Raw genomic sequence first — 18,954 nt, forward strand, 5'->3', positions numbered from 1 at the left:
ATTGTGACAGCAGAGGAAAGATCATGGGTTCACCAAAAATTTTAGGATTTTTCCACCGAGTACCATGATGCTATATTTCATTGCCAGTAATTCATACTGTGCGATACAGTGTCTTGCTGTGGATCAAAGTAGACAGATAGACTGAGGTCAAACCACTAGCACAACAAAAAACAACAATAACAATTTAAACTTTAAGCATATAGGAAGGACATAGAGAGTAGTAGCATTACCACACATCTTACTGAGTCTGTATGACTGATCAATTGGGCCCATCTGTGCAGAGGAGCGAGCTCATCAGGCTCCAGACTCATAACGTACAGTCAGTTAGCAGAGAAAAGGAAAATCAATCTCCGTTTCTCATTTTCAGCCTGCTCACTTTCAATGATCATATCACGGCTATGGGCGTGTGAGAGAAAAGTCAACTCGTTTGCGCCAGAGTCCCCCCGGGGAGGACGACACACAGAGAGGGACAGAGCCCTGCACTCCCTCAAGACCTGCGCTTCATAATGACAACCATCCACCTAGAAAGTGTTAGATAGTGACCGACTACAGACATGTCACCTAAGACTGTTTAGTTTAATTTGTGCGGAGATGGGATTATCGAGGCTGCTGAAAAAGTACAAGTAAAAGTTGCTAAGGCAATCTCTGCATTTCCGCCTCCCCATCCTCGTCCACCACATCTGTGTTATTTTAGCAGCTGAGAGGCACTAAGTTTTCTTTTTTATCTCCCCTCTTTTCATTAAAAAGTAAAGTATATCTGAGTGCAGTCTGGCAATGGACACAGATGGCAGCCACATTTCATTGATCGCCGTCTCAATCACTCTCTCTCACTCCTTCTCTCTCGCAGACTCTTCGTTGTTTTCTCTCCCACGTCTCTGTCTGTCTCTTTGTTTGTCTTTACTCTCCCTGTTCTCTCCTGCCTTCAGACACGTCCACTGTGCCATCTCATCAATGGGTAAAGCCCCTGCCAAAATGCTAATCAGCTCATTATGTAGTTCAGTGGAGTGGACCAAGGTACCGTAGAATGGGGTTTCATCTAGATAAACTCCTTTGCACTGCATAGGCTGTTAATAAGAGTCCAGACAGAGATAGAGAGAGACGGAGTTCAAGATTCAGAATTAATATCTCTAGATGGGTTTCAAAGAAGGGTTTCTTCAGCTTGGTGTCATAAAATTGAAAAGTGACTCCAACCTAGAATTGTGGATTCACACAGATGCAGAAAAAAATTATTGTTGACGATAAGCAGTAACAAACAAACACACACACACACACACACACACACAACAGATTGAAGCAGGTACTGTAGGTGTAGGTGCTTTCTGTTGTGCCCTGGAGCGTTACAATACAATTCTTTTGATTCCAAAGAGTGCTGATGATGAAGGAACATAAGAGCAGACCTAAGCAACTCTTAACTGCAGGAAACATGCTTTTGAATCCCCACAAGAATGAAAAAGAGTATACACTGTTGTGTTGTTTTGAATCCTATTGTATGCTTCACTTTTGGAAGGGTGTGAATCCCTCCTTTCCCATTGCTTGTAAACACTGGAAACTGTATTAGTGTTCAGTGCAATAGAGTGCATAATGTCACATGCATGTTTTGCTGGTGTATTAGTTAGGATTTTGTCCTGAATATGTTAGTGTAAGGGAACACACAGATCACTTAAAAGTCTGAATGCAAGAACTGCATTGACGTATTGCAGGTTTAATTTATATTCATAACCTTTGCAAAACAAGTTATTCCAGCTGTGATGTAACCTGAGGTCACTCAGATATAATAGAGGCTGGTGTCTGCCCAGGCTTTTCCCTATGCATTCATTGTCTTGGGTTAGTTTGGTGACCTTTTGAATGCTTGGAGAATTGGGCCATGTGTATTTGACAAGAGGAGAGGGCTCGTCACCTTGTTGAGGCGACGCTCTGCCCTTTAACTGAATGCTGTGCTTATGAAGAACTAAAGCAACTAACTGAACCAATTTCAAAGTGCTTAATTTGAGTTTAAGGTTTACAGAAAGAACAGAATAAGGTCAGGCTGCTCTCGGGAGAAAAATGCGTTCATCATCCTTTCATCCCTCTCTTGCTTGATTTGACAACTTGGCTCTGTGGATTTGTGTTATGGTGTACGTGGATTTCTTCCATGTTTGTGGTAAGTGCCATTTAGCCACCTAAAATATTCCTCCACACTTGGAATTCCAATGATTAACCTTGTGGCTGTTGGCAGTGGGGAAGTAGTGTGCTCTGGTGGTTACTAAATGAAATGCATCTGCACTGTGTTGTGGCACCACAGGAACTTACATTTGGCTGCAGGGAGGAACTCCAACTTAACAAACTTCATTAGTCTTGTCATCAGCCTTTGTGGAATATAATGTGAAACTTTCTAAAAGGCACTCTAATGATTTGAGATACTGAACCATTAATCACGCTGCAGCACCAACAACAACATGGATTATGATAATTTCTTCTCTCCTACAGCTAAGACATAACAAAAGTAACAGAATCATCCTCAAACTTAATGCAGTGCAATTCAAAACAAAGTGTTTTTGGTCATTACCCATGACAAGCCATCTTAAATTGTGTACCAAAAGAAACATATGTGTATGTGTATTTGATTCTGGTTATATATAGAAACATACCCACATAACACACTTGAAACCAGTCAGTACCCCAAAGAAAAGTTCAGTCTAAGTCAAATCACTGCAAGTAAATATAACACTCTCTTCTAGGTCAGTATTTATCAGCAGATGTTACAGTATTAAAGCCATGAAACTGGACGCAGTCAACCTACTTTGAGACTACAGTATCTAAAACTTTCAGCTACCAACATGCAAACTCTGCTGTTTATGAATACGGTGCCTGATGTGTATGCGCACGCTCACAAAAGCACCTAAATGCCACTTCCTCTTCAAAATAAGACTCCCCATAGCTTCACATACACTGTGTGTATGTGTGTTTTGTCAGTGAACTTCGTGAGACATTTCCCACTGACATTTCCCATTTTTAGAGCACTCATGCTAAAACAAACTAACAGCACTGGATCTCCCTCCCTTTCTGTCGCTGTTACTCACTCTTATACAGGCTTTAACACACCTGTTATTTGTTATTGTCCGTCATGTAAAATGGATTAGTGGGTCATTGTGAGCAGTTCCTCCACACTGTGGGATCTTCAGTCATAATTGCCTTGCCTCTGTAGCACTCGGTAGGAAAAATCTGACCAGAGAAAGTTACTGACTAAGGCTCTCTCCTTGCACAACTATTACTGCCAAGGTGCACTAATTGCTGCAGTGGAGCTGTGCAATGATTGGCAGTACTGTACTGCAAAGCTCCTGAGTATGAATGTTTGTTTGTAGTTGTGTGAATGTGATGCAGGGTGTTATTTAAAAAAAAAAAAAGTACCTAGATGTTAGCTGGCTTGGACACTTTCCTTATCAGACCTTCAGTCCATTGGCCTTACCTACTAAATGTGAAAAGTAGCTTTTGGCGACTTTAACGACATATGAAAGAAAATATTCAATGCACAGAACCGGTATGTTGTGATTCTTTTGTAAAAATCTGTAGATATTGTGTCTCGGTTAGTAAATGATGCTCATGTCTTTGTGTCCTTGTGTGTTTCCCATCAGTTTGTGGAGACCATCAGCAGTAAGCAGACTGAGCTGGACACCTTCATCGCTGAGGGATACAAGACAGCCTTGTCTGAGGAGCGTCGCAGGTACTGTTTCCTGGTGGATCGCCAATGTGCCGTGGCCAAGAACAGCAGCGCCTACCATGGCAAGGTGAGTCACTTGTCAAGTGTCACTTGACCATCAACAACATAAAAACGATAAAGTATTTTTTGCTATCAAAGAAGGATAAGGAGAGACATGGATGCCATAGAATTAAAATAGATGAGGATATATTTAGTGTTTACAGATGAATTTTGTTGCTGGAAGTCATGCTTAACATTCTCAAGAAGACAGCCATTTAAGTCGATACTGCCACTTTGAAGCCCCTAAAAACTTGGTTTCAGACCTCAAGTATTTCTATATATCCATGACTAAATAAGCAAAAATCAAAGGAAAAAGTTAAAGGTGGCGTATGAGAGTCTAATCCATACACATCTTTTTGTCAAATTCAGTGAATATCTCCTCACGGTCCGCTAGCTGGCCGTTCTATGTTTGTACACAGCCCTGGTTCTGTAAATGGGAAATAAACAAAGTGGCACACAACACTATTCCAACCATTCCAGCCATGATTTGTGTGTCAGGTAACGTTAAAGTACTTGCCCACGGACATTCAGCTTACCTTCTAGTTTTCTGAGACATGCTGTTGTTGTGATGTTAGTTATAGAAGCAGGAGAGTTGTGAGTATCGCTGTCTGGAGCTGGTTTGCTGGCTCTGGGAAACCGTCTCGTCCTCTCTGGCTGTTAGCTTCGTAGCAGCAACTTTAGGGACAGTTTGCTAACCCACAACCTAGCTAACATTAATTACATTACTTGCTGCGTCGTTGTTCGCTCTATATCATGGTATTTGTCATGGTATTGGATTTCTCCAGAATCACATACCTCACCTTTAAAGTTGAAATGAATGTGTAGGAATGTGTAGCTGTGGTTTGATTAAATTTGATTGGCAGTGATGTTAATGCAAGCAAAAATACCCCCACAACTTTTATCATATTTTGATTCAAATGTTGCTCAACTCCAATTAGTGCATAGAAATACATGACATCACGTTTTTCCAACGGCGCCCACTTATAATCACTCAGAAAGGAAAGGACATATAGTCAAACATGGAAATCTCTCATCTGAAATAAGAAAACCTGTCGGATTTTGGCAGAACATAATGTGTCCATGTGGGGCTTCATCGCTCATAGCAAGAAACTGATTGAGAAATGTAACAGTAACACCTCAGTAACTAATGGAGCTTAGCCTGTTTTCAGTTCTTTTGATCTTTCAACTAATCAGGAAAAACATTTTCTGCCCATTATGTTCAAAATGGAACATGCGCAGAGCTTGTTAGATCAATTTATAAAACTTAGCTTATTCCCTTTGTGCTATAATGTTGATTCTAGCCAGCTACTCCCCGTCTGTCATCTCTGTTTTATTTGAAACTCACCTGCTGTAGACCATTGTTCAGCGAAAAGAGCATACTAGGAGATATATAATTCAAAGTGGCATTAACTTTGACTGCTCATAGGGGCCTCTTCATTTTAAAAATTCATTAAGACTGTAGACAATGCCCTGCTGACAGGCATATCTGAAGCTGTAATCCATCATTGTACCTTCGAGTGTCTGGCCACCTTTTTGTGTAGAGAACTGCCTCGCTTGTTCATAAAAGACTTCAACAGGAAAAGGCATCAAAATGCTGAATGTTGAGAAAGATGGATTGAAATCAAAGCTCAGTGCAATGAACAGGACAAGTTGCAAACTGTTTCTCAACCATATTGTTTACAACAGTCACTAGAGAATTGTATAATACCTGCTTGTTATTTTCACATTTTTGTTGACATTTGAAGCCAAGAACCTTTGAATCCAAACAGATTTCCCCCGATATCATACCATCAAAGGTAATGGAGCGCTATTAACCAGGATTTAGTCAATTTTATTTCCTTATGCTTGTTGTTGTGTGTATGTCTCTGCGTGTGTGCTACAAATGCATGCCCTATCTATTACCCAAGAATTTAATATTCTTGGGTAATGGAGTACATCACTCTCCTGGGATTACTGGTGGATGTGAACTGCCAGTCTGAAGATGTGGCTAGAGGAGGACCGTGTGTTTTTGTGTGTGTGTGTTTGTGTGTGTGTGTGGACTGTGCTGCCGCTTCTTTTTTCAACATGGAGTCTAGTCATTAATCAGGATGGGGGTGTTTGTGGGAAGAGTTCACCTTCAGCAAACTGAAGAACCCTTTCCCAGAGGGTTCCTAGTGTGTGTCTGTGTGTGTGTGTGTGTGTGTGTGTGTGTGTGTGTGTGTGTGTGTGTAGGAGCGAGAGAGCGAGAAAGAGATGACGAGAGCAACAAATTAGTACATACAAAGGGACAAAACTGTCTGTGTTTTGTATGTGTGTGCATGCGTGTATACTGTACAGTCATACACAAATGTGTGCATTTCTGTCTATCCATTGAACTCTATTTCCATAATTGTAGAAAGAACAGCCGTGTCCACAGGCTGTGAGATGCTGAAGTGGGCAGCTTGGTTGTATGTTAGTCTGTCCCACAGCCTCACCCACGCAGCGCATTATCATAGCTGTGCAAAGGGCAGTGGTCAAGGATACAGAGTGAGAAATGTTTTTTAAAGAATAGGAAGGAAATTGAAGGTTTAGCAAAGAAAATGCTTGACTGAGCTTTTTTCTCTGGTCACATCACAGCTGCATCAATACATCTCTTCTCCGATCTTTCCTTCCTCCTTCCTCCAGGGTAAAGACCTTCTGACCCAGAAGATCCCAGTGTGGCAACAGGCTTGCTCAGACCCCAACAAGCTGCCAGAGAGGGCCATGCTACTGGCCCAGCAGATGGGCTCTGCCGCCCTTGGGGGCACAAGCCCCCTGCATACCTCCAAATCCAACCTGGTCATCTCAGACCCTATCCCCGGGGCCCAGCCTCTTCCTGTGCCCCCAGAGCTGGCTGTCTTTATGGGCAGTGGCCTGGGACACCCAGGGGTGCGTTTAGGAAAATGAGTGGCTGATGTTTTCTTTTTAGTGATTTTTTTCTTTCTTTCTTATAGCCAAAAGAAGCTAACTTTAAGCCAGAGCAAATACTTCAATTTTAATTTGATAATATACTGTAGTCTTGCATATGACGTCACAGACTTAAAACATATATTGTTTTTTTTATTTTTTTAAAGAGAACTTAATTACTTAACTGGAGTTACTTCACTTCAGTTTCCTCCTTAGTACCACTGTGAAGGAACTATCAGTTCTATTGTAATGTCAGCTTGTCCACCTCCATAAAGATGCAAATCAGACAAACATCTCTCTAGTCTCTGGCACTCAAGTTTATGAGCTGTTTAGTGTCTACATTCCATGCTGAGCAGCAGCTGACAGACTAGACTTAGATGAACTCTCATAAATGATGAATTAATATAAACTCAGCAGATGTTCATGATCATAACATAACTTTGGCTAAAATATTTCATGAAGTAATTGATACTGTAGTATTGTACAGGTGAGGCCATTTTCACAATTTTACTTATTTAATCCATACGTCCACTTGTTTATTCCAGAGGCTGATGGGCCCTGATGGTATGTCCATGGTCAATGGGACAACAGGAGTCCACGGGGAGGAATACTGGACGGATGGAGGGACTATGTCCGTGTCCCAAGTCAGGCCTTCATCCCCTCAGACCCAGGCGCAGGGCCAGTCCCTGGCTCAGCCCCAGAGACAGGTCAGCGATGTCTACTCCAACACCCTCCCTGTCCGCAGGCCTGCCCCCGCCAAGAATAAGAACCCCGTTGGTAAGATGTCCGAGCACTGCTAGAATTTCACGAGCAACAGCATGAATATCACAAGCAGAATATTTGATTGGGCCTCAAACCTTTTCCTGTCATTTTACTTAAAGGTACACTGAGGAGCATTTTAACATCACATAAATAGTTGCAATCACATGATCACCTACCAACGTCTATGCTAAATTACAATGTTGGCCGCTGCTCTTCATTGTCACAAAGGAGGAGCAGGTAGAAGTAGCAACATACACTAAGAAACAGTATTTATGAGAAATGTTGGCATGAGATAGTCTACCAGTCATCTCAACTAATAGTCTCATTTGTTTATGGTGATTATACCATGAGTATCAGTTAATCTGGCACATTTAGGAAATTGCTAAATTTAGAACATCTGCCTGGCTGCTGACTGTGCCTAAAGAGACATAAAGGTTACCCTCCGTTAGCACTGCAGACGGCAGTTATGCACAGCACTTGTGACTGTGGTACTGTGAACTCTTAATGAATTTCATGTCTGACTATTGTCTCCTCAGGAGAGACACGGACCCTGCCCAGGTCCAGTTCCATGGCAGCAGGCCTGGAAAAGAATGGGCGCGCCCGTGTCCAGGCAATCTTCTCCCACGCTGCGGGTGACAATGGCACCCTGCTCAGCTTCTCTGAGGGAGATGTCATCACCCTGCTAGTGCCTGAAGCCCGTGATGGCTGGCACTATGGGGAGAATGAGAAGAACAAGATGTAAGCAATGTATTCATATATTCTATTTTGCCTGAATCCATACTGTGGGACTGGACAAATATTGGTACCACATGTAGATACAGTGAATGTAGAGTATACGTTTAACAAGGTCTTCACTTTTCTTAGGCGCGGATGGTTCCCATTCTCCTACACACGTGTGCTGCCTGATAGTGACAGTGAGAAGCTCAAAGTGAAGTATGTAGCATTTTTCTATCATAAGTTGTGTGTCAACGTAATGAGCCCAAATGTGCCCAAGTCCGAGGCCTTTGTTTTCTTCCCGCCCCAGCCTGCACCATGGGAAAAGTAGCAGCACAGGGAACTTGTTGGAGAATGATGGATCAGTGCCCACACCTGACTACGGCCTAACTGCCCGACTGCTGGCACAGAGCCTAGCACAGACCCGCCCACGCCCCTACAGCATGGCAGGCTTTGCCACACAGGTACAGGTAGGTACAATTTAACATGTGTAGTATCCGTGAACACTTGTTACTTTTGTTCAGTTAATTTGTAGTCCCAATCTGGTTTAGTCTTGTGTTGCATAATTAGATATGAGTAATCCTGCAGTAACTGAAAAGGAGACTTTTGCTGAGTTTCTGCTGCCACCTAGTGTTTATATGCAAGTACAGCAATCCTGGGTATACAAGCACACAAAGTAAGAAATATTACTTTTATCCTTTCAGCCTGCTATTGAGGATTATGATGGCCGCTTTGCCACAAGGTAAGTGCCTTTTCTGCCTTGCCCTCTAAGTAATGACTGATATGACTGCTGCTGCCATCTGAATTGTTTAACTTGGATAGTTTTGGAATTTGTGACAGAAGAAGACATGAGAGCCAGTCACCTTAGATAAATGGCATTTCACCTGAATTACTAAATGCTGAGAGACAGCAAGGCAACTGCTCAACGTACGCAGTGTGCTAATTAAATACTACATACACATTCTAAGCAGGTTTAGAGTATGTTATGTAGTGGAAAAATTTTGTATTCTCCAAAAAGTCTGTGGATCTTAAAAAGTTGATGATTCTTGAGTGAGCTTTTGATGTACACCATTGTCTCATAACGCAATGAACAAAGGAACTGGTGGAGCCAATCACAATTGTAAAACATTAAGACAAATAGTAGACAGTGGTGAGATAGAAGACGGAAGATCTTGCAAAACAAACAAGAAAAAAGTACAACATTTTTAGCTGAATAATTTGCTTTCATTCTGTGAATTTTTATTGGCAGAGGCATTTCAAAGTCACATTTTGTTTGATGTCCATCAACGCATATTGCATAATTTTGTGTTAGTACAAAATGGTGAAGTACATTGGTTTCTTAACTAACTGCAAAGAGTATACTATGACAATTAGTATATACTGTATACAGTTAATATGTAGTATGGAAACAGGAAACTTTGATAGACTACAGTTCCACACAGTGTCTGATACAAAGTACACCCACATTTACATAGTATAAGGAGTATTTGTTATTGTTTGCTGCAGATTATTATTATTATTATTTATTATTATTATTATTATTATTATTTGTTAAGTCTATAAAATGAATAGTGACAATCTTGTGATCAGTGACAAATTTCCTAGAGCCTTCTTCAAATGACCTGTTTTGTCTGACCAACAGTCCAAACCCTATATATATTCAATTTACAATGATATAAAACAGGGAAAAGCAACAAATCTTCACATCTGAAAAGCTAGAACCAGAGAATGTTTGGCTATTTTGCCTTGACAACTGATTTGATGAATAATGAATTATCAGAATAGTTGGCCATTATTTTTTTGTCGATCGACTAATCGATTGATAGAATCAGAATTGGTGAGGAATAATAGTTTGGCTCAAGCAATATATTTTATTTAGCTGTAGTGTTAAAATCCCCACGTCATGAGATGTGTGTTTCTTTTGAATATTTTGTGTCTTCTTTGTCCTTTCCTCTTTGCTCTTGCATACTGTATTTTTATAATAGCTCTTTAAAGTAATGATTCTAGTCTAGCGGGGTTAGTGTCTCAGTTTAGTTTAGTTTGAGTGCTCGTGGCCCAGTATATTTGCACTGTAATCCTATCAAGTCCTTTGCTGACTCACCAGGGATGTGTGAGGTTAGGTTTAGGAATTATGCTGTGCCTGTTTCTGTCCAATCAGGAAGTACATTCTTGTGTACATGTATATAAATGTGTGTGTTTGTGTGAGAGACAGAGAGTGAGTGAGTGGGAGAGAGAGAGAGAGAGAGAGAGAGAGAGAGAGAGAGAGAGAGAGAGAAATGGCCTAGAGTGTGTGTGCACTCGTATTGGTGTCTGGTGGAGTACATGTTGTGACAGTAGACATCATGCTGACTTCATCTCAGTCATCACTGCTTGTCAGCCTGGGGCTTTGGGCACCAGTGCCAAGCTGTTTTACATACTCTTGTCTGCTCTGAATGTGTTTTTTTCTGTATCAGTAATTTGAGACAACACTGTCCAGTGCAGGGTGTATTCACCCCAAACAGACTAATCTGACACTACATCCCTCCAGCTAAGGAGATGACTTGATTTTCTCATCAACAGTAACTTCTGGGTTTTGTCGACTTGTCAGTGACAGACAAATATTCATTAAAACTGCTTGAAATGGGCAATAATATTCAGCCAGTAAACATATCTGGATTAAAAAGTGTTGATGAGGGAATTGGAAGTCCAATCTTCCTGATCATGGCAGGTGTGTTTGGAGTTGTAGCTGTAGGTGGGGCGATGTAGATTTCCTGACCCCACCTACACTTCTCCTAAACTCTACCCTGCCTCCTTGTGCCTGTCTTGTCTTTCTCCATTTCTCTCTGAGTGTGTCCGACCTGGCAAGCTTCCTTCTCTCTTTGTTCCACAGTGACAGTCCTGATGGCAAATTGATTTCGACTGTGTGAGAACAGACATACAGACAGACACAGACAGCTCCGGATAGCACAGGGGCCTCTTCCTCCCCATCTTTCCCTCCTCTTAGCCTCCCTCCTGTCCACTTATCTCCACCTCTCCTCCTCCTCCTCCTCTGCCTCCACACACACCCCTTCTCCAAGTGGAAGAGGCCAGTTTCATCCCTCCTTTCTGTCCTCTCTTCCTCCCCGGGTCCCTCCTTTCCTCCTTCCATCCATCCTGGGTGCTGCTGCTGGTGGTGTCGGTGTGGACAGTAGCGGTTGGTGGGTGGAGGATTGCGTTGAGCGAGAGAGCCAGAGCGGGGCCTACCTGCTCGGCATGCAGCGATATGGACTCTGAATACTCTCTGATCACAGTCCACCATCACGGACTGATCTCTCAAGAGACTGCCTTTGCTCCTGCTTGTCTTTCATGCATGTACATGGTTGTGTCATTTTGTCAAACTAAAGGACATGTTCATGTACTGTACAAGTGCCAAAAGACTTCAATGTCATTGTACTAAAGCCACTGGCTGAATGGCCTTTTTAAGTACACGTGGGCCAAGTATTATCGAGTTCCCACCCAACACACACATGCTCAAAAAAGCTTTGTTCAAAGTAAGGCTGTGCAGCAGATTACTATGTTTCTGTTCTGAGAGATCCCGTAGGTCGCGCTGTGCTTCCTTGTGTCAGTGCTAGACTTGATTTTCCGTCCAGAGGGTGTGTGTCATATTTGCCTTACTGTGCTTCTTTTTTTTTTTCTATTAAACACATACTTTCTGTACAATGAAGCATTTTTTTAAATTGAGCTTCAAGAATATACAGTATATATATATATATATATATATATATATATATATATATATATATATATATATATATATATATATATATATATATATATATATATATATATAATCGTATTATGGCCATTGCAAAAACATTTTCCTATAAATTTTTAATTAAAACCACCCTCAGCCCCACAGTCTTTTTGCCATTCTTGGCCAAACTTACTGCCAGAATTGTCAGTTAAAATAAAATGCCTCACTCCAATAACCTTCAGTTTGGTCTTTTTCTGAACCTACAGTGAGTTTGGAAGGGGTTTTAATCTTCTTTTGAGTATTCTCAATAACAGCTGTGAATTAGTTTTAGGTTAAATGACAACCAAGGCTTTTGCAGCTCTCAGTGTTATGTATGATTGTATTCCCTGAGTGGCTATGTAGTTTTTGGTCTTTTCTTTTAAAAACTTATTGTCCTTGTAAAAAAACAAAATATTTCCAACAATGAGAAACTACTGATTAGTTGAAGTGTTTATCTAATGCATGCTGTGGAGGGAAACCAGAAAATGTGATACTGAAAATTGACCTTGAATGTATGGTGACTTTTTACAAAGGTATTCTAAATAAAATATATCTCTATATATTAATAAACAGTCTGGTCTGACGAGAAATCTGTTCTGTCAGTGACAATGACATTTTCAGTTTTGTTGCACCTTTTCCTTGTTTCAAAGTTATGGCTCTGAACTGCTTTTTTTCCCCCCTTTTATATGTTTTAATTAATTCCTTTTTTTTCAAAATTGCCGCCCTTGTGTGAATCATTTCAAACCGCAACTGCGTCCCAAGCATGCAGTTTCATCCTCACCCCTCCCCAAGTAACACCCATAGCATCTGTGCTGCTCTGTGTCACTGTAAAAAAAAAAAAAAAAATAATAGACTGTCAGTGTGTATGGTGGTGTTGTGTACAGTATGCATATTTTGATTATCTGAACTCTGCCTGCCTGCTTATCTTCTGTTTTGGTTGTGTTTTAAGTATTTTTGGCTTGTTTGAGTATTTAGGTGATAGAAATAATAATAATGCACAAATTTTAGCAGACACAACTCCAGAACACCTGCCTGTTGATTGCATTGCATTTACAATAACGTTCATGTCCACTAAGGCGAGCTGCAGACACATTTCCTCACGTAGTTTAGCATTTCAAAAGGAGCATACAGTGTATGGCTTGTTGAGCATGAAGTGTATACTTCTGTTTTCCATCCCTCATTTCAGTTAGTTATTGTTATCAACCTACAGTATGTTCATCTTGCACCAGACTAACCAGCAGTGTTGTTACAAAATGTGACCCATGCATGATCTGAAAGATGAGCCATTCAAACCCAAAGGTTCTCTTTACCTTCCAGTTTGGGTCCAGAATTGTCCCGGTTCTGAGGGAACAGGACCTCCGTAAGTCACCAGCCTCCATTGCCTTTCAGCCAACCAATCACTTTTCTCCTTCTCTTTATTACTGCCTGGTTCTCTCTGCTGTCATTGGCTGTCTGGCTGCAGTAGGATGCTGGGAATCACAGGTCTTTTCTGTCCTTTGGCCTCCATGGATGTGGCAGCATTTGGCTCTGTCAGTCCAGCAGGCCTTGGGTTGTAAAAGAATTACTTTTTTTGTGTGTGTATCACAATATCAAACAGAGACGACACTAACACTGCATGCGTGCCTATTGCAAGCTGTTTGTTCTTTTTTTTGTCATATTTTACAAGAGTTTTCTCACTACATGCTTGCTAAAACTCACAGTAGATACTGCAAATGTTTGCTCAACTTACTGTAAGAAACAAAACCATGGGAAGGCAGATTTCTTTTGGGGGTGATTACATAGTTGACCATGTATCTCTCTAATTTTTGTTGTGTGTTCAACCTAACTGTCACTGTTCATTGTCTCACCCCTCCTCTCCCCACAGTGACCGTTCCCTGGAGGTCTACCTCCGGCCCACCTTCATTGATGACCGATCTACACCCATCTTCTACTAGTGGCCTGCTGTCCCCTTCTGTCCACTAATGGGCCCTTTTGAGGGGGATAAAGAAAATGGCTAAGATTGGCATGTTTGAGTTGTATGATGTTATCACAAGAGGGCCCAAAAGTGTGATTTTTTTTTTTTTTTTTTTTGGGGCAAAAGGAACATGTTACACTAAGAATTTAGTTTCTCTGCCGTGGAAATTCACTCAAGAGAATTTACGGTTAATCCTTGTGATGTTTTTGCAAATGTTTCCACAAACATTGAATGTCTCAGGCTGAACATTCAAGTGCAAGTGTGACAGTAGATTTTATTAGTTATTTAGATCACACCAGTTGTGGATTAGGTGTGGCTAATAGGTTTTCACTAGTGATGCAGTCACATTTATTATTATTTATCTGCACTTCTACAATGGGATATTTTTTCTTCAACACTATACACTGTAAATTTCATTTGAGGATTATTTACGCTGAGCAGTGAAGGCACACTCTGCATTAGTTGTTTAAGTGAGGCTGAGGGTGTAAGATGGTCGGTAACAGTTTTCAGTGCATCACTGTAATATGCACTGAAGACAAAGTGTAGATTGGATACTGCCACAGATAACTAGAACTTGACAGTTGGTGAGTAAACTATAATTCTGCTTTTGTTAAGTGATATAGTACTATATATTTGATCATGATACAGTATACCCATATTTTCAATGTGGGAACTGTGCCTTTTTTTTTAAAACATATGCTTTGTGCAGCATTGACCAAATCATTCTGTAAACTGGTTTGAGGGCATGTGCATCACAGTTCAACTTGTATTTTTTATATTCCTGAAAATATAAGTGGGATTATTTCCCTTTTTGTTTTGTTTGCTTGTAACGTAGACCTTTTTTTCTTGTCTTTTTATTTAATTAAATTTTTTGCTTAGCAAGCTCCAGTGCAGTACAATTGCAATGCCACCGAAATAATACAATAATATTTTGAATTGCTTAAAATTTCAGTAACATCTAAGCTGCCAGATAGCCAAGAGATGAATTACAGTGCATACATAATGGGTCTTTTTTATATATTTAGCTTTGAGGGAGTGGTAGCTTATCAGATAAGGTACAGTATTATCATGGCTTTTGATTATTCATTCTCAGTATTATACACTCATCTGGGAGAAAAGCTTAGAGCAGAGGCATTTATCTACAGTATGATGTGTGGGGATAGTAGTGAAACTGTGTGACGGAAAAGCAATAATGTGTATGGTTGTGTGAATGAGCTAAAATGCTTAGACTGCAATAAATCAACAGTTATATCATGAAAAGTCAGTTTTCCATGGATGAGTCCTTTACACTGAGTGGTATGATCAGGCTTTTATTACACAGCTCATTTGGGCAGCAAGTTTCAAATGCATTTTTTACTTTTATATAGCTTTCCATTTGTCCATTTCTCACTTTTGTCCCTGTTTGTATTATATCTGTACTGTACAGAAAGTACATATAAATTATCTTGTCCAAAATAAATCTAAATGGGTACAAATGTCATACTTTTATGTGTTTTATGGTTTAATGTTTTCGTGTTTTTTTATTTTATTTTTTTTGCAGACAATTGCACTTTGTTGACATCAATGCAGATAAATATATCACGGACACAAGGGAAAAAAGTATTTGGATTTATTTGTTTGGGATAGTACAATAGCAATGAGTGAGGGGGGGAAATGGAAACAGCAATGATGCTACTACCGGTGCACAGAACAACCCACCTCACCTTTCACAAAGGTGTCTGCCACTTTAGCCAATAAGCTTTGTAATATCTCTTTGGCAAATTTGAGAGACTGTCATCCTGGAGTGCATCTTTTCAAATTGTACAAAAATACTAGCGACGTTTTCTCTTCTTGTAAAACTTAAAAGGCAAGGTGAGAGTAAACAGAATTGGCACTTTGAGCTACAGAAGGAGAGAGAGGGGGAAGGAGCTGTTGATACAGCAGTAGTAATTCAAGTCAAGCTACCTGCTACATGTTGATAAAACATTCATACAATATGTGAGATATGTCATATTTTGAATGTCTTTTTTCCTACACCTCAAACCCGGGTATTCAGCACAAATGTAATAGAATACATTATGTATGAGAATATGGACAATACGTAGACATAGAAAAGATGCATAAAGATGATACTGACATTCAACATTTATGACATGACACAGGTGAATTGTGTTGAAACACCTCTCCCTTTGGTGTCATTCTATTGCTGATGAAATGTAAAATAAACAAAGCTAACATGCCACAAAATAAAGTGAACCTGTAGCTGGCACTGTGGACACAAATAGGGAACGTCACATGTTTAGATATTTCATTCCAGGATGGGGAGAAGTAGAGCAACAGAATCACTTCTACAAATAAAGACCTAGTTTGGCTATACAAAGTGCTTCAGACATTATACTGTAGACATATGTTGTAGGTCGTCATTAATCAGAGTGAGTTGTGGTGATAATTAGGGAGTGACGAAGCCTTGATTTCCTGTATTATGTTTCCATTAACATAGTACACTGAATCCACCGAGTCCCACCATCAATATGATTTGGATATGACTTGGATTAAGGGACAAATTAAATCTCAGCAACTCCATCTTCAAACACCATCACCACCACCCACGACTGTTAAAAAGTCCAATTTTGTGTTTGGAAATCCACCACAGCTTCTTATACAACAATCATCAAGTATTGTTCTCTGGCTCCAACAATGAGAGCTGTAATAGTCTTTAAAAATGCCAGATCGATGGTAAGCAGGTGGACCAAGGCAGCCAATGAGAGGAGCAGCTTTGAAGCCTGTCATTTCACTATTTTTTTCTCCTTTTAGTTATTTTCTTTTAAATTCACAAATTTAATGACCTGTGAGGTCACCAAAAGAAATTGATGCTGCATTGCCACATTTCTATTTCTGCAAACAATATGATCTGATTTTGTATACACTCTCCTGGTTGTCTCAATCAGGTTGCCATACCAGCAGCTATCGCTCTTTCTTCACAAAATTAAAAAAAAAAACTAAGTGTGCAAATCATTGAGGGTCTTTCACTAGAATATGAGGCACTGTCTCATAAAGGGTCACCAGGGTCAGATGCCCCAAACCTTGATAAAAATAAAACTCTGTAAAACATCAAGATATAATAATGCTGCTTTTCTGTGTTGAGAAGGACCGGGACTCATCCTCCTCCAGTCAGGACCGTGGGTCACTCAGTCTTTTGGACTATCTTCACTGTTCCCTGTTGGAAATAACTGAATTAGAAATAAGTATTGCAGCTTTAATTGTAAGAGAGACTAATCAAACAGCTTGAAGTGATACTCCACCCAAAATATTTTTTTTGTGTCAAATACTTACCTGCCTGTGTGCTTGAAAGGTGATGTTTAAAGATTAGCAGTTTTGTCCCCCATAGAGATTTTTTTTCCCCAGAGGCAATAGATTCCAATGGTGACAAGTTTTCACAGCAGGAAAAAAGGGTCATAGCAACTTCTCAAACCATTTCTAATTCACTTCTCCACTCAACATCTTTATACTCAGTGTGCTACAAACTATCAAATATTTACTAAAATATCTCTTAATATACTAATTATGTATTGTGTTATATGTATTATGTTGTTTGTTTACACCACCAATGTTAGAAAGTCGCACACAAGCTACAAAAGTGAAGGACACAACTTCCATCTTTTACCAGCCACAAAGCTATAAAGGGTTGGTATTTTATGCTAAAAAGTTTGTTGGTGGAGTATCATGTGCACCGAATTTTAGACAAACATTTCAGAATTTTCTCCAACTTTAAACTCCAACTGAAATCACACTTAGTCAAAAATAATGTCAGTGTTTTAAATGCATTATCAATCGTTTCTTATTATTAAAAGGAAGAAAAAAGGCAGGCAGGCAGGAGAACGAGAAAAATAAAGTACACAAACTTGCACTGTAGCTTACATGCCATGGGCAGACAGTGCATAGTTAGCAGTGGCACTGCAGAGTAAGAACCACAGGAGCATCTAGACGGACAGTAGTGATGTTTGCAGGTACCTTTAAATGCTGTTATGTTGAGCTGCAGCTGACCAGCTAATTAGCTATCTATCTATCCTCCAGACCAATGTTAGCAGCACACTCTTCCCCAGTGAATGTTTGTTTAGTCGTTTGTTCAATAAGCTTAGGTGCAGGACAGGACACGTATCCATGTTTGTGACTTAGATAAGAAGGAGACTTTAGCAGGAAAACTAATGTGGCTGTAGCAGGCTGCTGTCTGGCTCAGTGTGACCGCCTAATCTGTCTATGATAGAACGGTGACATTACTGCTTTATGTAAATATGGTTTAAAATGAAGCGATTTTGACCTGCCATTTGGAAAAAAGTTCTAACAGTATTGTGACAGATTAATACAAAGATAGTGGGGCGCAATCACGAAACCAAAACATGTAAAATTCCAATCTCTCCCTTATGGTTTCTGAGATTTTATCAAAGTAGAACACAGAACATGTGGTTTACAGAGCAGATATGTATGCTGTAAAAAAAAAACAAATAAACATGCAATTTAATTTCAGTCGGACTTCAAAAATATTGGGTGATTGTGAATTTGAGATCATATTTTCAGTGCAAAGAATTTAACAATATACCAAAGTCCAAACTGTGTATGAAAGACAGTTAATACAGACCTGTTGCTGAGCTCATGTGGGGGTCGGAGACATGTGTGATAGAGAATCGAGAGACCATAAAACGGTTGAGTGCTACAGCTACAGGTTTAGGAGGCTCAGGATTGTTGGAGGTGGATGTGGGTGAGGACTGAGGCTCAGGGATGTTAGGTGAGGACAGGCGGGGCTCAAACGAGAGGTCATCTTCCCATTCATAACCCCCACCTGAATGCACACAGATACAATTACAGTTATCCTGAACAATCAAGATAAATCAACTAGGATTACTTTGTGTAGCATGTTACATCCTTGACAAACTCACCCTCTTCTGAGTTGTTCCCATCTGTTTCTTCAGAAAGACAGAATGTTTCACAGGATTGAGTATCAAGTTCAGGGTCAGGTTGCAGCTGGAGGTCGGAGGTTTTTTCCTCTGAAGATTCCTGCCCACTGGACTCTGAGAAGGTGTAGTCAGCCAGCTCCCCTGTGGGGCTCTCCTGAAAGTCATAAACAAAAATATTCCTCATATACTAAAGTAATAAAAT

The 18,954-nt window shown here is 40.2% G+C and overlaps 2 protein-coding genes across 14 annotated transcripts in view; one reads left to right on the top strand and one right to left on the bottom strand.

Moving 5' to 3' along the window:
• The window catches only part of baiap2a (BAR/IMD domain containing adaptor protein 2a), a 51,860-nt gene extending 36,559 nt beyond the window's left edge, over positions 1 to 15,301 (top strand). The window contains exons 7-15 of one of the 10 annotated variants that reach the window (XM_044181124.1): positions 3,612 to 3,764; positions 6,380 to 6,622; positions 7,186 to 7,417; positions 7,939 to 8,140; positions 8,267 to 8,335; positions 8,427 to 8,580; positions 8,821 to 8,858; positions 13,185 to 13,227; positions 13,732 to 13,870. In XM_044181124.1, the coding sequence (XP_044037059.1) occupies positions 3,612 to 3,764; positions 6,380 to 6,622; positions 7,186 to 7,417; positions 7,939 to 8,140; positions 8,267 to 8,335; positions 8,427 to 8,580; positions 8,821 to 8,858; positions 13,185 to 13,212 (1,119 nt within the window). In that variant the 3' untranslated portion in view covers positions 13,213 to 13,227; positions 13,732 to 13,870. The other 9 variants (XM_044181123.1, XM_044181120.1, XM_044181119.1 and 6 more) reach the window with 9 other exon arrangements.
• A 114-nt stretch (positions 15,302 to 15,415) lies between these two features.
• aatka (apoptosis-associated tyrosine kinase a) overlaps positions 15,416 to 18,954 on the bottom strand; it is a 36,122-nt gene continuing 32,583 nt past the window's right edge. For 3 of the 4 annotated variants that reach the window (XM_044181113.1, XM_044181111.1, XM_044181114.1), the window contains 3 exons: positions 18,735 to 18,906; positions 18,437 to 18,637; positions 15,416 to 17,017 (listed from right to left, as the gene is read on the bottom strand). In XM_044181113.1, coding sequence (XP_044037048.1) covers positions 16,989 to 17,017; positions 18,437 to 18,637; positions 18,735 to 18,906 — 402 coding nt within the window. In that variant the 3' untranslated portion in view covers positions 15,416 to 16,988. Of the gene's footprint in view, positions 18,286 to 18,436; positions 18,638 to 18,734; positions 18,907 to 18,954 lie in introns of all 4 variants that reach the window. The other variant, XM_044181112.1, reaches the window with a different exon arrangement.

This window comes from Siniperca chuatsi, linkage group LG21, assembly GCF_020085105.1.
Source record: "Siniperca chuatsi isolate FFG_IHB_CAS linkage group LG21, ASM2008510v1, whole genome shotgun sequence".
Classification (NCBI taxonomy): Eukaryota; Metazoa; Chordata; class Actinopteri; order Centrarchiformes; family Sinipercidae; genus Siniperca; species Siniperca chuatsi.